Source organism: Tamandua tetradactyla, chromosome 24 (genome assembly GCF_023851605.1).
Source record: "Tamandua tetradactyla isolate mTamTet1 chromosome 24, mTamTet1.pri, whole genome shotgun sequence".
Taxonomy (NCBI): Eukaryota; Metazoa; Chordata; class Mammalia; order Pilosa; family Myrmecophagidae; genus Tamandua; species Tamandua tetradactyla.
Window position 1 is genome coordinate 1,194,237 of NC_135350.1, and position 17,937 is coordinate 1,212,173.

Genomic DNA, 17,937 nt, shown 5'->3' on the forward strand with positions numbered 1-17,937 from the left:
ATATTACACTATGATTGTATTTAGACTAACTGCATTCAAGCATTCTACTAATATACATGCTTCACTTGTTACTTAAGTATGATCTTAGTCAATGCTGATAAGATCAATGATATGGTTAGAGACCCATCTATTGTAACCCCTAGAAGAGATTCCTGAGCCCTATGAACCTACTTCATCTTTTACAAAATGGGAAGTCTATGCATTTCAGTGAATTGTGGGAAGGTTTATGAAAGAGTTACATAAAATCTTAGTGCAAGCCTGACAAAACTAGGCGCTCAATAAAGGTTAAGCAAATTCAAAAGGCAATGCTTACTGAAGGAGTGCCCCAATTAGAGAAGCTAATATTTTGAGGAGATGAGGTATATGAGTACAAATCCTTTGGTTTTATGGTATTGCAAGTTACATAATAAAGAATGCGGCTGGTCTTTGCCCTCAGTTCCTGAGACGTAACCTGTAAACCTTTGGAATTTCCCACATGATTGCAGAGACTTTGCTATTCACTGATGCTATTCACTTCTGACCATAAGTAATAATTTATGCAAAGGAGGTGACTCATGGTGGACCCTAGATGGCTTGCTCACTAGATGACTCAGGATGAGGGGTTGGCCATATCTGAAAGATCGATTATATGATTAGAGGATTGGAGCATTTAGCCTCCTGATGTGGGAGGAGTGGTGTTTGAGCCATGCTTCTGTAAGGAAAGCCCAGCAAAAAATTATGGACAGCAGAGCTCAAGTAAACTTTCCTTGGTTGGTGATACTTTGAGTATTGCCCCCCATTGATGTGTCAGCAGGGCAACTCATCCCTGAAGATGGTAGAAGCTTCAAGTCTGGGACCCTCCTATGTATCTCTTCATTTGCTGACTCTTACTTGCATCATTTTACTATAATAAAATTGTAACAGTAAGTTTAGTGTTTTCCTGAATTTTGTGAGTCTTTTTAGTGAATTATCAAATCTGAGAGAGTCTGTAGGAATCCCCAAATTTGTAACCAGCTGATCAGAAGCGAGGTGGTCCTGAGGATCCCCAAACTTATGGCTTATGTCTGAACTGAGGACAGGTTTGTGGGGGGTTGTGCCCCCAAACTCTGTAGTTGGACCCTCCCTCAAGTGTAAGGTAATTTGTTTTTTAGACTTTTAAAAATTAAGGGCAAGAGTAAAGAATATAGAAACTGGTATTATTTAGCTTCAAATTCCCAAAATAATAAAGAGGACTTTTTAAAAAATTTTCTAACATCACACAAATATTATGTGTAGCTAGTGTGTGACTTGCTCCACAAACCCAGAAAATAAAAAGTTATGCATTTTTTCCTACTTTGTTCCATTTAATCTCTCAGTCAGAGAGATTAAACTCTCTCCATTCTCCCCCCACTTCGTACACACGCAAAATACCAAGGCCTTCAGGGATTATTCAGTCCCAAACGGGGAAGCCTTTCTCAAAGGCCAAGTGAAGGACAACTAGAGTCTAGTCGATTTATTGCCTTCATCATTTCTTACTTTCACACACTGTCATTCTTTTTTTTATTAGTAAAACCAATCAACATACAATATGAACATTCTTTTTTTCCATCATGCAGTTGTATATTCATCACCTTGGTCATTTCTTAGAATATTTGCATCAATTCAGAAAAAGAAATAAAAAGAAAACAGAAAAAAATTCATACGTACCATACCCCTTACCCCTCCCATTGATTGATCACTAGCATTTCAATCTACTAGTTTTATTTTGACATTTGTTCCCCCATTATTTATTTATTTTTAATCCATATGTTTTACTCATCTGTCCATAAGGTAGATAAAAAAAAGCATCAGACACAAGGTTTTCACAATCACACAGTCATGTTGCAAAAGCTATATCATTATACAATCATCTTCAAGAAACATAGCTACTGGAACACAGCTCCACATTTTCAGGCAGTTCCCTCCAGACTCTCTGTTATGCTTTAACTAAAAAGGTGATATTTGTTTAATGCATAATAACCTCCAGGATAACCTCCCGACTCTGTTTGGAATTTCTCAGCCATTGACATTCTATTTTGTCTCATTTCACCCTTCCCCCTTTCAGTCAAGAAGGTTTTCTCAATCCCTTGGTGCTGAATCCCAACTCATTCTAGGTGTGCTGGTTTGAAAGGAAGTATGCCCCCTAAGAAAAGCCATATTTTAATATAAATCCCATTTCTTAAAGGTAGAATAATCCCTATTCAATACTGTATATTTGAAACTGTAATGAGATCATCTCCCTGGTTGATGTGATTTAGTCAAGAGAGAGTGGTTGTTAAACTGGATTAGGGGATGACATGTCTCCACCCATTTGAGTGGGTCTTGATTAGCTTCTGAAATCCTATAAAAGAGGAAACATTTTGGAGAATGAGAGATTCAGAGAGATTCCGAGAGAGCAACACTACAAGGCAGAGAGTCCACCAGCCAGTGACCTTTGGAGATGAAGAAGGAAGACACCTCCCAGGGAGCTTCATGAAATAGGAAGCCAGGAGAGAAAGCTAGCAGATGACGCCGTGTTTGCCATGTGCCCTTCCAGGCGACAGAGAAGGCCTGACTGTGTTCGCCATGTGCCTTCTCACTTGAGAGAGAGACCCTGAACTTCATCGGCCTTCTTAAACCAAGGTATCTTTCCCTGGATGCCTTTGATTGGACATTTCTTTAGATTTGTTTTAATTGGGACATTTTCTCAGCCTCAGAACTGTTAACTAGCAACTCATTAAATTCCCCTTTTTAAAAGCCATTCCGTTTCTGGTATATTGCATTCCAGCAGCTAGCAAACTAGAACACATGCCCAAACAACAATTGGGGAACTTGGATCAGCCAAGACCTCCCCACCTTTCCTCGGGAAACTTTATTTCCAGGTGTCCCACTGTCCTCTGCAACTAGGTTCTGGTCAAAGTCACCTTACTCCACTCAGACAGATTTCCCTACAAATTTCTGGGCATGTGTCTCGGTCCCAAACACCCTGATGCTCCTGGGTTTCCCCACACAAATTGCACATGAGGGGTTTTAAAGAATAATAATATTGAATGAGTGTCACAAGGACCCTATCCTGGACCTTATGTCCCTCTTCACCCTAAATTCACATAACTAGGGAAACCACTTTTATTTCCTATTGCTGCTATAACAATTTGCCATAAGTTTTGTGGCTTAAGACAACAGAAATTCCTTTTCTTAGGGTCAGAAGTTTGAATTGAGTTTTACAGGACTAAAATCAAGGTGTGGGTCGGTCTGGTTCCTTCTGGAGGCCCCAGAGGAGAATCCACCCCTTACCTCTTCCAACTCACAGCATTCCTTGACTCATGACCACATCGTTCCTTTTTCTACTTCCATCTTACTGTCACCTCTTCTAACTTTGACCGCACTGTCTCTCTATTCTAAGGACCCTTGGGATTACCCTGGGCCCACATGAATAATCTTCCCATCCCAAAGTGCTGAGCTAATAACATATGAAAAGTCTTTTCTGCCACAGAAGGAAACATATTTACAGATCCTAGGGATTAGGATATAGACATCTTTGGGCCCATTGTTCTCTCTGCCATACCACTCAAGCAAATCTTTAGAGAACAAACATTTGTTGTAAGGGGACTCTCTGTTTTTACCTTATGCATGGTAGGTGGCAGGATTTTTAAGTACAAGTCTTGGCAGGCAATCCCTTTAAAATCTACATTAATCACCATCGTGACTCACACTATTTAGTCGCACAGTGGTGTGAGAAAACACATGAAAATCTCAGTGTTTCTTTACTCAATGAGTTACTAAATAATATATGATTAGAAAGCTATATTGTCAAAGGGATCAATTGAAGTTCACAACTTGTCCTTCCATTGGTTTATTCTCAGCCCCTTGTATTTATTGTGTGGGCCTCCTAAGACGTCTGCTATCTCTTATAATTCTCTGGCTTGGATTTGAAGCTGTACACCTTTGAAGAACAAACTGCTATGTTGGTTAAGCTATTTCACTTGGACATCCAAGGACAGATTGCCATGAAATAGAATAAACAGCATGCTTACTTCAAAATGTTGGTTGGCTTTATAGTATCATTCTGACTTATCCATGAGATAGAATGACAACAACAACAACAAAAATGTCTAATGTAGGTCCATTAGAACACCCACTGCGTTTAGGTATTTTAGGTAATCCTAACTCAGCAAATGCCCAACAACCATGAAACACACATGTTCATCAGGGGACACAGCATTGGTTCCATTAAACTGGAAGTGGAAACTGCCACCTGGAAACTTTGGTATACTTAAGCTAGTCAATCAGTTAGCAAAGAAGAGGGTACAGCATTGGCTGGAGAAATTGATCCTTACAACAAAAGGGAAATTGGGGAAAAAGAGTATGTCTAGAACCAAAGAAATTCCCTGAGGTGCCTCTTACTACTCTTGTATCTTGAGATTAAAGTCAATGGAAATTACAACAAACCAATATAAGTAGGTTGCTACTGGCACAGACCCTTCTGGAATTAGTGTTTTGGTGACACAAGCAGACAAGAGTCTCAATCACCTGAGGTCTTTGCTAATGGCAAAGGGAATGTGGACTGGATAATGGAAGTTACAACCATATGACCACTTGCAGAAAAAAAACCATAACAGTTATAGGTATTTCTTCCTTGTTTTGGTATAAATTCATTTTTATGTGTGTGGCAAATTGTTTATTGAAAGTGGACCTAACCCATTTATGTATGACAATTACCATACTGCTCTTATGATATGACGGATACTCCCCACACTGAGAGGTAAGGGCTATATTTGATCTCTTAGGATGACAAACTCTTCTCACTGTGCCCAAACTTTTCCACTTTTAAAACTGAAAGTCCTATGTCCCAGGAACCCCCTCATTTCTTGGTAACCTGGGGCAGTTGGTCTCTCTCCTCTCCCCTTATACATGGGCAGGGCCTGTGATGACCCCAACCAATGGAGAATTGAAGAATTGAGGCTATCCAGCTTCAGAGTAAGTCATAAAGAGGGCATGGCTGTTGCCCTCTCTTTCCCTCATTCTCAGCTCTTGCACTTGAAACCATATTGTGAGGAAGTCCAGTCCACAGGGAGACAGCAGGGTGGCGTAAGGGGACAGTCAAATTCCAGGCAGCAGCCCCAGTGAGGCTCTCACAGGTGTGAATATACTGTCAGATGATTCCAGTCCTCAGCCTTCATTTCACTCACCTGAGACCCCAGACAGAGTGGATTAGAGACCCCGCTGAACCCTGTCTGAATTCCGGACCCACAGAGACCATGAGAGATGAAAAATGATTGGTGCTTTAAGGCACTAAATTTTGGGGGTAATTTGCTATACACAGCAGCAGATATCTAATATCTGAGCATTTGTTAACCTTTCTCTTTATCGTCTCTGATGCCTGCAGGGGGAGGAGGAGGAGGCATGAGCATCCCAACCACATGGCAGACCAGGGTGATTCCTTTCTCCCTTCTTATTGATTTTTCCAGGCAAATCTTAACTAGCATAACACAGTGGTAAAGACTGCAGACCCTTAGCTGAGCTATGTGAGTCTGAGTGCTGGCTCTGGCACTTATGAACCATGAGATCTTAGACTAGTTATATAATCTCTGCATGCCTCAGTTTCTTCATCTGTAAAATAGTAATAATAATATCACATGTCTGATAATATTATTATTAATATTAAATGAGTTATCATAGTAGCTGGCACATAGGAAGTGTCATGGTTAGGGACAGGTGTCAACTTGGCCAAGTTGTGGTACCTGTTCATCTGATTGGGCAAGCGCTGGCCTGTCTGTTGCAATGAGGACATTTCATAGGATTAGGTCATGATCACGTCAGCTACATCCACAGCTGCTTCCATTTGTAATCAGCCAAAGGGGAGTGTCTTCTGCAATTAGTGATGCTAAATGCAATCATGGGAAGCCTTTTAAGGAGGACTCAGAGGAGACAGGTTCCATTCCTGCCTTGGCTGGTGAGCCTCTCCTGTGGAGTTCATCCAGGCCATCCATTGGAGTCATCAGCTTCGCAGCCTGCCCTGTGGATTTTGGACTCTGCATTCCTACGGTCACGTGAGACACTTCCATAAATTTTATATTTGCAAGTGTTCCCTGTTGATTCTGTTTCTCTAGAGAACCCTAACTAATACAGGAAGTGTGGCATAACAGTTCATGAAGTAAAATAATTCAGGATACATACAGTATATCAAAAAATGACCATTTTCCTCACAAGCAAAGCAAAAGGATAGGTACTGTTTTTTATTTCTCTAATTTTTCTAAGTTGTCTCATATCACCAGCAATATCTCTAACACTCGGGTCTTCTCTGGAGCTGAGTGATGTTGCTTCTGTTCTTAACAGTCACTGAAGAGCCCATGCTATTTGCTGAAGCCCATGACGTACTAGTGACAATATTTCAAGGGGACTGGACTCCAGCTCTAAATATGAACCATCTTCCTCTAATTCAAGAATAAGCATCACTGAATCCAGGAAATCTTAAGGATGGGCCATAAGCCTACCATCTTATAAAGCATTTAATTAAGGGTAAAATACTAATTACTTGATAGAAGTATCCTTGACTTATATACTGTTATTCTAGAGGAACTTTTTCTGTGACTCACTGAAGCATAAGTTTGACCCTCATTACTTAGACTGCAGCTAACTCTCTTGCTCTCTAATAAATCCTGAGAAATGCATATCAGGTCTAGTACATCAACCAGGATTCCAGCAGGAAACACACAGTTCTCTCAAACTGGGTAATTCAGGAGAGTTTAATTAAGGGCCTGTTTTTAAAAGGTAGACAGGATTTAGAAAAGCCAACAGCAAAGGACAGTACACCTAGCAGTGGCAGGGAGCCATTACCTACCATAGGTCAGTAGAGGAGCGCAGCTACACGGAGAGGGAAGGGTTTTTGGTAGAGGGACAGAATCAACCAGGGATGACCCAGCTGGAAGGCTGCCAAGTGTGTAGTTATTTATTGCTGTGTAACAAACCACCCTCAAATTTACAGGTCTAAAGCAATAATAATGTATTATGCTCATGGTTTTGTGAGTCAGGAACTTTGACAGGGCACAGCAGGGTTGGATAACTCAGCTGGGGTGGTTTGAACATCGATGATGGCACAGCTCCATGGGGTCCTATGCCTGGGCTCTCAGTTCTGGCTGTTTGCTGGTCTTGGTTCTTTTCCTATAATACATCTGATGGACTAGAATGTCCTCCACGATGGCTTCTTCACTAATATATCAGGCTGGGTAGTCTGGAAGAGCTTGGAGAGAGCCAGCATAGCTTTCTTGCCACAGAGTCTCTTCCTGTGTCCAGTTCCCTATGGTACCTTCCATCAGGAGAGTCTCAGGGTAGTCAAACTTCTGACATGGAAACTCAGTGCTTCAAGACTGAGCTTTGTAAGAGACCTGGGTGGATGGAGACCTCAAAGTATCTTGTGATGACTTAGCCTCAGAAGTCCCAAAATGTCACTTCCACTGCACTTAATTTAACAAGCAAGTTACTTAAACCAGTTTATATAAAGGAGAGATTAATTAGATTCCAGCTATCCAGAAAGTGGCAAAGAATTGCCTCCATCTTTAGTCCACCACACCAGGGTAATAAAAACCCTGAGTTCGTTCTTCTCCTGCCCTCCAATCTCCTACTGGTGCTTCCTATTAACTAAGGAAATCAATAGCCAGAGGGCAAGGGAGCTGTGGATGCAGACTACAGGTCAGCCCCTGGGGAATAGAGTTGGCTCTGGAAGGGCAAACAGAAGAGATCCAGAATACCCAATGATTTTCCTCATCTTCAAATGCTTTTAAGTGTCCTGCCAGAATGATGTAGTGCTATTATGGGCTTGAGAACGCAGGACTGACCATGAGGAGAGAACCATATAAACCTCCCATTACCCACATTAGTTGTTCGCATTAAGATACCATTCGCTCTTGCATTTTCAAGAAGGCAGAACTTCTTTGTGCTAGGATTTCATTCTCGGGACATACCCTCAATTTCCCAACTAGAGAAAAAATATTCTTCCCAATATGTCAGTTTTTCTCTGCTACGTGCTGGGGCTCAGGATGCAGTGCTCTTGTATCCCAGCATCTAAAAACATCAGACACTAAGAGACTTCCTTCTCACTGAGGTGTGGTTTTTTTTTTCCTCTTGTTCTTGTTGTTTTCTTTGTGTTGTTGTTGTTTGGTAAGGATCAAGGAATGGTAGACTCTGAGCTTAAGGCTTTAAAACCACACCTTCCATTCTTTTCTTTTGATTTATATTAGGGATCAAATAGTTAATATCTTCTGCAAACCTAGTAGAATACTAGTCACATTCTATTTCTTCCAGAATCTTCTGCTAACTACTGAATATGTGTTCAGGGCTTTTAAAACATCTCGTAGGCTCATTTTAAGATGTCTCATCACAGTTTTCAAGATTCCCCAAATCAGAAAGAGCCTATTTTTCCTACATTTTCAATATCTAGTGCAGATGATGTAGGGCACATGCACATTACAATATGATTTCTGTAACTTCTTCTCCTCACATTAAGTGATTTGGAAGAGTGAGTAGTAGGAATATTCTTGCAAGCCATTCCTATACCAAGGCACCCAGCAAAAACGTAACAATGAACAGAATTGACTTTGACCAGACAAAGTCTGTCTTAGTCCAAATTAAATGTATCCCTAACTCAACTTTCCCAAAATGCCTGCAGCCCTCTGTTTCTATTAGGCTAAAGAAGTCAGAAGGAGAAAATGTTGGAATAGAACGAGTTAGTTGCATTAACCAGCAGTTAAACACATATAATCTTGTGGTCACATTGCTAGGGACCCTCCAAGGCCTTTGAAAGAGCTTTGCAAGTGAAGGATCCTGGAAGCTTCTGAGGCCTCAGGGTAAATCTGTCTCTGCCCTTTTTGCTCATGATTTTTCCTCAGGGGAGCCGCTGCTCTTCTTTCTCTGCAGAGATACTTTGATCCAACTTGACAGATCCTCTTATGCTAAATTGCAGGAAATACAGACACATGTCTTAGTTCCTCTCTTCCAGGAGGCTCCAGGCTCTTTATTCAACTCTATCCCTTACTCATCAGGGGTCTCAGGGAGTGACAGCCTTTTGCTTCAATCACCACCCCTTAGTTGAAACTTCCTACCCTCTATTTATATAAGTGGGGTGTTTTGAATCTTGTCTCCCAGAAAAGACATTTTCTTAACCTACTTTCCTGTGGTTGTGAATCCATTGTAAACAGTATCTTTGAATGTGTTAAGGCAAACTAGGGTGTGGACTCATTGCAGATAGGACCTTATTTAGGTGTGGTCAATTGACTCAGAGTGGCCAAAGAGCCAAAAATAGAATGATAATTTAAATATGCAATCTAAAGAAAAAAAATCAGAGTCATTACTTCATGGCTATTTCTTATTTTACATATATATTTTTTACATATATATTCTACTATGGGTAGAATGACTTTTGGCTGTTTAAAATATACAAAGAAGCAAATTCACTCTCAACATAAAATAAACATACCCAAAAATTGTGATCAGTGAACACTAACGTAGGCTCTGAAAACATTCTAAAGAGGAATTTCCCAGAATGTTTTTTGCAAGGGCAATATCATTTATAAAAACATATGGTCTTTAAAGCAACTAATTTGTAAATCACTTGCTTGTTAATTTCCAGAGTTTTGAAGCATTACTTACACTTTTCAGATCCACAGGGAAATTTTAGCCCCAAATTATAAGAAAAGAAAGAATGAAAGTATTCAAGATAATTTACAAATATTTTGAAGACATAATACATGCTAATACATGATTTACTCTGATATGAAAGGGATTATGTAGTCCTTATTCTCGTGGTGAAATAGTTTGTAAAATGCTTTTAATTTATGAACTATCTCAGTGATTTCATAGCCGTAGAAGAATGAAAACAAATGAACCAAAATAATTGGGTCCTGTTCTGTGGATATAATTCCTTCTTTCTATTGATTTATTGACTACTTTTCTTGGAAGAGTTATCATTTAAAGGCAACATTGTCTGTAAGCATAGCTGGAAATTTTATTCTAAAACTTTCAGATTGGAATGGCTGCAAATTATTTCCTTTCAATATACTGTGAAATTCCATATTAGAAACAGATAAGAAAATTGACTTGTCACTGTGACTCTAAGAGCATGTTCTTCTGGCTTGCCTAACTCTCCATACAGCCTTTGGTTTATTTTAAAAGCGTAGTATTTTCAAAGCACATATCAAACTGAGTGAAAATTTTTGCACAATTTATTGTATACCTGATATTGGGGTCTTGCAGAAGTTTTAACTGATTTTATTGAATTATAACATGTTGATTTAAAAAGTTTCATTTATAGAAGTTTATCAAAAGACTACTCCAAAAAGATGAAAATTACTTCCATTATTTTTCTCTGACATGATAATTAAATCACACATTTCCCTACAGGTTAAGAGGGGCCAAGATGCACAATGGTGTTTATGAAGCCATTTGAGATTTTAAAACTGAGATTATAAATGTCAATCTCCAAATATTTACCTATAATTTATAACAGAAAAACAAATAATTATTTAGACCAGAAATTCAAGATCAGGAAATCTCTATTTCTCTAGATTTTCTTTTAAAATACACATTTTTGTTCCTTCAACATTTGAAGTCTATTTCAAATGACCTACTTTTAAACTGGTTTTAGTTAAGTGTGTCATACCTTGATGCAATTGGCTTAAAAATATTTCACTCCCTGCTATTTCTTTCTAAACTAATTATTTTATATTTAGTCATTCTGACTAGTGCAGGATATTTTCTCTAGAGAATGGGATCTCTTCTTTAATAGAAGAATGGATGGGAATTGCATGGACTTGTTCTGGGTGTGAGAGATTTATGTTATTTTATGTTTCTGTCAGTGGTTAATATCATTTATCAAAGTAAACAACATACTTCCTCTGTTTAATATACTCTCCACAGGCAGGTGAAAGGGCAGTGACAAACCTCTAGAGCTCCTTGTATTTATCTGCTTCTTAGACAGGACTTCAAAGCATTTTCAACAGATGGTTGTCCACTCATTTGTAAAGGTCACTACGGAAAGAATCCACAGTTGCTTTTAGTCCTGTATCCATCTGTGATACATCCCTTTGTCAGGACAGTGTATCTAGAATCTGTCCCCAAGTCCCTCCTACTTTAACATAAATTCATTTCCTTTCTATGTACCCTTTGTTGATATGAAGAGCAGCTGCTCACCCTTCTCTGTGTAATATCTTTTCACGTGGATCAGCCCCTGTATAGCAAATTGAATTCTTGGCTGCTATCAGACACTTCGGTAGAAAACCCCATGTTCAATTTGGGAAAGAGAACTTTGTGTCCTGGCTGGAAGCATTGCACTATAACACAGTGATATTATTCATGATTTGGCTCTGTCCTTGAAAATGAGAATCAGGACCTGATTTAAATTCATGCATTTAAAAAACTTCAAACAGGTATATCAGGATTATCATTAGGAAACTACCATTTCACATGAGTCTAGTGCTGCAAGTATGAAAGGTGACCTTCAGTTTGATAAAACTTTAAAAGACCACTAAAAGAAACAGCCCTTCCCCAAAAGGGTAAAGGTTGATACATTTATACACAATACACAGGAGACTTGGCCAAAGGAGTCATTTTCTTGCTGGTGAAGTCTCTTTTAGCTATCAGCTGAAGGCTGCTGTAATGGTTAAGTCCATGTGCCAACTTGGTCGGTTATGGTGTCCAGTTGTTGGTCAAGTGAGCAGTTCCTGGGTGCTACTGTGAGGATATTTCATGGATTTAAATCATCAGTGAATTGATTACACTATGGCTGATTATGTTTACAGGTAACCAGGGTGATTGCCTTCAACAAAGAGAAGTCTCATCCAATCAGTTGAAGGCCTAGTGAGAACTGAAGATTTTAGTAGTCAGAGGGGAGAATTTCCATCTTTACTTCAGTCAGTCATAAACCTTCATTGGAGAGTTCCCAGCGTGCAGCCTGCCTTATGGAATTCGTACTTGCCCATCCCTACAGTATTGTGAACCAAATCCTATGATAAATATTATAATATTTACATTATATATAATGCATGTATATGTGTAATATACACATGTCTCCTGTCAGACTATTTCCTGGAGAACACTGACCAGCTGCCCAGAGCTCTTAAAAACTGTCTGCAGTTCCTTGTCATGTACGTTCCCCCACCTCTGTATATATGCATGTACTGTACCTTCTGTACGCGTGAGCTCCATGCTCCAACAGTGAGAAACTTGGTCAATTACATGCGCGAATATATTTACTCATTTTTCTCAAGCTTAGAATATGCAGAAAGTAGTTTTAGAACTGTCCAAAAAGCAGGACTACTAACTACAATACAATTTTAAAATAGATTTTTAAGTAAAATTTGCATACAGTAGTTTCATTTGAGTACAATTTGATGAATTTAATAAATGCACACACTCAAACGGCCCACACCCTTCTCAAGTCATAGACTATTTCTATCACCCAGGAATGTTCCTTTATGCTTCCTTTCAGTTGACTTGTCCCCACAGGCAACCACTTTTCTAATTATTTTTATTATAGGTTTGCATTACCTGTTCTAGAACGTCATATAAATGGAACCATACATTAAGAATTATTTTCTGCCATAGTATATTTTTATAATATTCATTCACGTTATTGAATATATCAGTTCATTCCTTTTTATTGCTGAGTAGTATTACATTTGATAAACATATGAAAGTTTGTTTATCCATGCTCCTGCTGAGACATTTAGGATTTGGGGAATTTTGAGTTATTAAGAATAAAGCTGCTGCAGTTATATTTTTAAAATATTTTTGTAGGCATAAATTTTTATTTCTTTTGGGTAAATATGTAGGAATGAAATGAATAGGGAAAAGGGTAGGTATATGCTTAATTTTAGAAAAAAAAATCCTAAAATTATTTCCAAAGTGGTTTATTTATTTATTTATTTATTTATTTATTATTAACTTCCCATCAGGAATGCTCGAGAGTTCTTGCTGCCACATAACCAACACCAAACAACATTCGATGTTGTCAGCTTTTTATTTTGGGCCATTCTAGAGACCGGTAGTGGTATCTCACTGTGGTTTTAATTCTCATTTTCCTGAAGTCTAATAGTGTTAAGCACCTTATTCTTAGAGATCATTCACATATCTTTGTAAGAAAAAGTGTCTGCTTAAGTCTTTTGCCAGTTTTTCTCTCATTGATGAGCTTGTCTTTTTATTATTGAGTTGAGGGAATTCTTACTTTGTGAAGACAAGGTCCCAGCAATGCATTATAATATTTTAGTGTACATTTCTGGTTTGTTTTTGTTAAATTTATCCCTAAGTATTTCATGATTCTAAAACTATCGCAAATAGTATTGTTTTCTACTTTTGTTTTCTAATTGTTCATTGCTAGTATACAGAAATGCAGTTAAATTTTGTGCATTGAATATTTATGCCTGAGTGTTGCTAAATCACCTCTTAGTTTTACAAATTCCTTTGTAGATTCTTTATGGCATTCTTTATAGACACTCATGTCTGCAAACAGAGAAAGTTTTTCTTTTTCCTATGTAATCTTTATGCTGGTATGGAATTGAATAGAAGTGGTGAGAGTGAACTTCCTTGCTCTGTTACCAATCCTATGGGGAAAATATTCCCTATTTTATCATTAAGTATAACTGTACACTTTTTTTTTAAGGTTCTTGTTATCAAATTGAAAAGTTTCCTTTGTTGAGGACTTTTTTAAAAAGCCATGAATGAATATTGAATTTTGTCAAATGACTGTTTCTGCATTAATTTTCTACTTTATTCTATTAATATGACGAGTTTCATTAAGTAATTTTCAAATACTAAACCAATCTTAGTTTCTGGGATAAATTATGCTTAGCCATGGATTTAATCTTTGTAATATATTGCTGGATTCAATGTGCTAATGTTTAATGAAGAATTTTTATATTAATTTCATGAGGGATACTGACACTATTTAGCCCGGAAATTTTCCTTGTAAGAAAGTTTTTATGAGAAATTCAATGTTTTAATGAGTTTTGTTTCAATTGAATTTTTGCTTCATCATGTATCAGTTTTGATTAGTTGTTCTTTTCAAGGAATTCATTGCACCTTATTGAATTTCTGGGATTAAGGTTGTTTAGATACTTTTTATTTTATGTTATTGTATGCATTACAGTATTGTTGTAAGGTTACAGAAGATAGTATGTAACATTTTGAAGAAAAGATAATAAAGATCTCATAACTCAACTTGTGTCATCTTTTTTTATTTTTGAAAGGAATTTAATTAAACAAACACAGGTTTTTGTGGTTTTTTTTCCCAGTTGTATGACCAAAATATTTAAAAGTAAAAGAACATAAAAGTCAGATTATGTAGAGCTGTGTAGGGAGTTTGGATTTTAGGAACCATAGGGAGTAGGGATTTTAGGGAGTATTAGGGAGCTTGGGTTTTATTGTAGTATAATAGGAATACATTGGAGGGCTTTACTTTTTTCATTTGTTCATTGTAAATAGCATTATCAGCAATTTTCTAGTTGTTTCTCAGAAACGTTTTCTTTACTTACTCTTCAACCCATTCCAAAATAAAATTTTGAGGATGTTCAGAGCAATCCTTACCAACAATTTAAAACAGAAAATAATTTTAGCAAGTTGGGATAAGGAATAAAATGGAGTAAAAAGAAAAGGTCAGGGTGAGGACAGTTCAAAATATGCTGACCTTTAAGGACTTCAAAGTTTCAGGGGCATGTTACAAAACTATATCTGCACAGCCTAGAGACTAGATCAGTTTGAAACCACCACTCCCACGGCAGCCCCTTCAATGTGCTCCCCTCAGGTTTCAGGACCTCACAGTAACCCAAACCCAACTCCTACAATACACAGAATTGAGATTCACTGATGGGGAATCCATGCATTGTTTGGCTTGCAGCAATTCTTCAGAATCTTCCTGGTAGCATAATTTTACTTTAGGAGAGAAAACAGACTTTTGATATGGTCATGTTTATTTGATCAAAGCAGTTAACTAAAAGAAACAGTACAAGCCCAAAGCTCAATCCTCAATAGGTAAGTAGGGTTTTAAATTATAATTGCTCTTCTGTTATGAGAAACACATGGATTACCACAGGAAAAAAAACTGAGCCCAGTGAAGAAAATCTTTCTCTTCATAAAAACGGTCATCATGACCACAGTAACAAATTGGGAGAAAATTCTCATTTTAACATATGGGATAATTTATCGTGCATTGCTTTCCACTCTACATCTTTGCTTGTTTCCTTTTTTGTTAATTGGCTGTGGTTCCTTGAGTACAAATCTTAAATTTGAGGGATGCAAGGGTAGTTCAGGGGTAAAATTCCCACCTGCCATGCGGGAGACCTGGTTCCGTTCTCAGCCCATGCACTTCCTTCCCCCCCCCCCCAAAGTTCAACAAATGGTGCTATAAAAAGGGGATCGTGACATGGAAAAAGAATGAAATGTGACCCCCACCATACAGCAAACGAACAAAAAAAGTTAACTTTGAGAGAAACTGAAGTTACTAAAGGACAATTATTTAAATGCAGGTATGATAAAACATTGCATGGGCGACCAGGAGACATTTTTTAAAGTTCTCAGATTATCTGCCTAATTATGTGTTTCTGTGTAGTGAGCAATGTCTTACATTCTTGCCAAGTGTACTTTGAAAGAAGTATGTTAAAAGTATGTCACCTAAAACACTTGGTATATCACTGTAAATGGTGTCATTCTCACGTTGTCAAACATAGAACTAGAGATACAATTCTGCCAAAAATTATTAGGTCATTGCAAGATACCATATTAAACCGAAAATGCAGGATTGGGAGATGAAGAAGCAGGCTGATAAAGCGAAGGGAAGACAGCAAATCCTCTAAAACGCACGCAGAAACAGGACAAGACTGGATAGGAATGCTGAGCATTTTAACTGATACCTTTTTGGAGGAGGGTGTTAATTCCAGTTAACTATAAACGACGAATTAATTTAAAAGTGTGCTTACTGGGTAAGGTGTACAACGAAGCAACTAATTGCTCTCGAATGTACTCTGCGCCAGTGCTCTCAAATTAATCCAGTTGTACAGAAGTGCCCTCATTATCTTTCTTCGTATACAAAGCCCCCGTGATTATTTCAGTTTCCTTTACTTTTCTAGAAAATCAGTGGTGAAAAGAGTGTTTGATGCGATGGTTAAAGGCATTTAATTGGTTATTAATATTGTCATTATTACTAACATGGAGCACACCTAGATCCTCAACTCCTCGCTGGCGTCTCCTTTGAATTCCCAGGCGCCGAGGATCCTCACCCGGGCGTGGCCAGCGGCGGGGGCGCTTTGAGCCGCTGCATCCGGCCGGGACGGAGATGCCGGGCCACGCGCTCAGGCAGAGAAAAGCCAGGCGGGACAGTCATTGTTCTCCCAGGCCCGAGGCACAGCGCCCCGGGTCGCTACGACTCTCCCGTTCGGGTGGAATGGTCCCCGCCCTCTCCTTCTTGGCTGGGGAGGGGTCTCCCACAACACGACTTTCCGCGTCCTGGGGAGGGACCTGCGCACACACCCACCCAGAGTCACCTTTGCGCGCTCCCCAGGCGCGGACGCGGCTCCTAGCGCTCCCCAGCGGCAGCGAGGCCTCCTTCTACCGGGTCCGCTTCGCTACTGGAGAGCTTGCTGGTGGCCATTGCGGCCGCCACGGGACCAGCGAATTCTTGACCCTTCTAGAGCCCACTACAGCTTGCCGGGGCCGACCCGCGAGAGCGCGGGAAGGCAACGCCCGGCTCCGCCCGCCCCACCTGGGAGCCCTGCACAGCGCCAAGGGCGGGTCGAGCGCCGGGCAATCTCGCGGAAAGCTGGCGGGCTAGTGCAGAGAAAGGGGGAGTGTCTCCAGGCAGAGCACCGCTCCTCCGAGGGAGGGACCCCAACTGGGGTGGAAAAGGATCCCCAACGAACTGTCCAGTTGCGCTGCGCCGACCATGGAACGGGGCGGCCCTAGCCCCAGGCAGCCGCGGCTGCAGCCGGACCAGGACTCGGTGGAAGCATGGCTGGACGATCACCAGGACTTTACCTTCTCTTACTTTGTTAGGAAAGCCACCAGGTAAGAACTGTACCCATGGGAGATCCTGCTGGGGTTGATCGAACTGAGAATAATCCCCATCCGCCACTGAATTTTCTTTTTACCCATCATTAAACAATTCCCTTTCCCTAGCTCTTTTATTTCGAAGTAGGGCCTTAGTCCTATTATGGATAGATAACTCGACTTTAAACCGACCACAGTAGGATTCGATAGAAGGTGCTCACAAAGTTCAACTACAAAAAAATTTATGCCCCCCCCCCAACCTCTGCCCACCCAGCTATTCCCTCGGAGCAAGATTATTTGCAAACATCCGCGCTCACCGCCTTATTCAAGCCCCTCTTGTTTCCTGGTCCCCCTCAATTCTTTTAGCGAAAGCAGAAGCGTATTTGAGCCCCTTCCCTGCCGCTCCGGAAGCAGCAGTTCAAACTCGGTCCTAGAGGCTCTGCTCCTCCCCGTTCCCCTTGCCCGGGCCCTGGCGGGGCGGGGAAGCCGGGGTCGGGTCGGGACCACGACGAAGTCCAAAGGCAGTGCCATGCCGGAACCTGCCCAGAGTGAGTGCGGTCGCCTTTTGCCCCTTCCAGTCGTTTGGCGCTCTCCTCCTTTACGGGAACTTTTGCCCAATGCGACGCCGCTGAAAGGGGGGAGCTGGGCCCCGGGGTTCCTGGCGCGCACACAATGGCGCGGAGGAGGCGCGGCTGGGAGCCGACCCCGAGAGCTTACTGGTCCCGCGGGGCCGGCGCCCACCCAAAGGCCAGCTCTCCCTGGTCCCGAGCCAAGCGTGGGGGAGGCTGCTGGGGAGGGCGGGGAGGAGGGCGTCTGCCCTTTCCGAGGCGGCTGCGCAGGGTCCGCGCGCGCGTGGGAAACGCTTGCTGGAGGGTTGGGAGGGATTGAGGCTGGAACAGAGGGACTAGAAGGGAGGAGCGGAGCGTGCGTGGC

The 17,937-nt window shown here is 40.5% G+C and overlaps 1 protein-coding gene across 3 annotated transcripts in view; it reads left to right on the top strand.

Moving 5' to 3' along the window:
• Nucleotides 1–16,772: 16,772 nt before the first annotated feature.
• Nucleotides 16,773–17,937, top strand: part of PDE5A (phosphodiesterase 5A) — a 153,719-nt gene continuing 152,554 nt past the window's right edge. For 2 of the 3 annotated variants that reach the window (XM_077142429.1, XM_077142428.1), the window contains exon 1: nt 16,773–17,022. In XM_077142429.1, the coding sequence (XP_076998544.1) occupies nt 16,901–17,022 (122 nt within the window). In that variant the 5' untranslated portion in view covers nt 16,773–16,900. Of the gene's footprint in view, nt 17,023–17,414; nt 17,553–17,937 lie in introns of those variants that run through there. The other variant, XM_077142431.1, reaches the window with a different exon arrangement.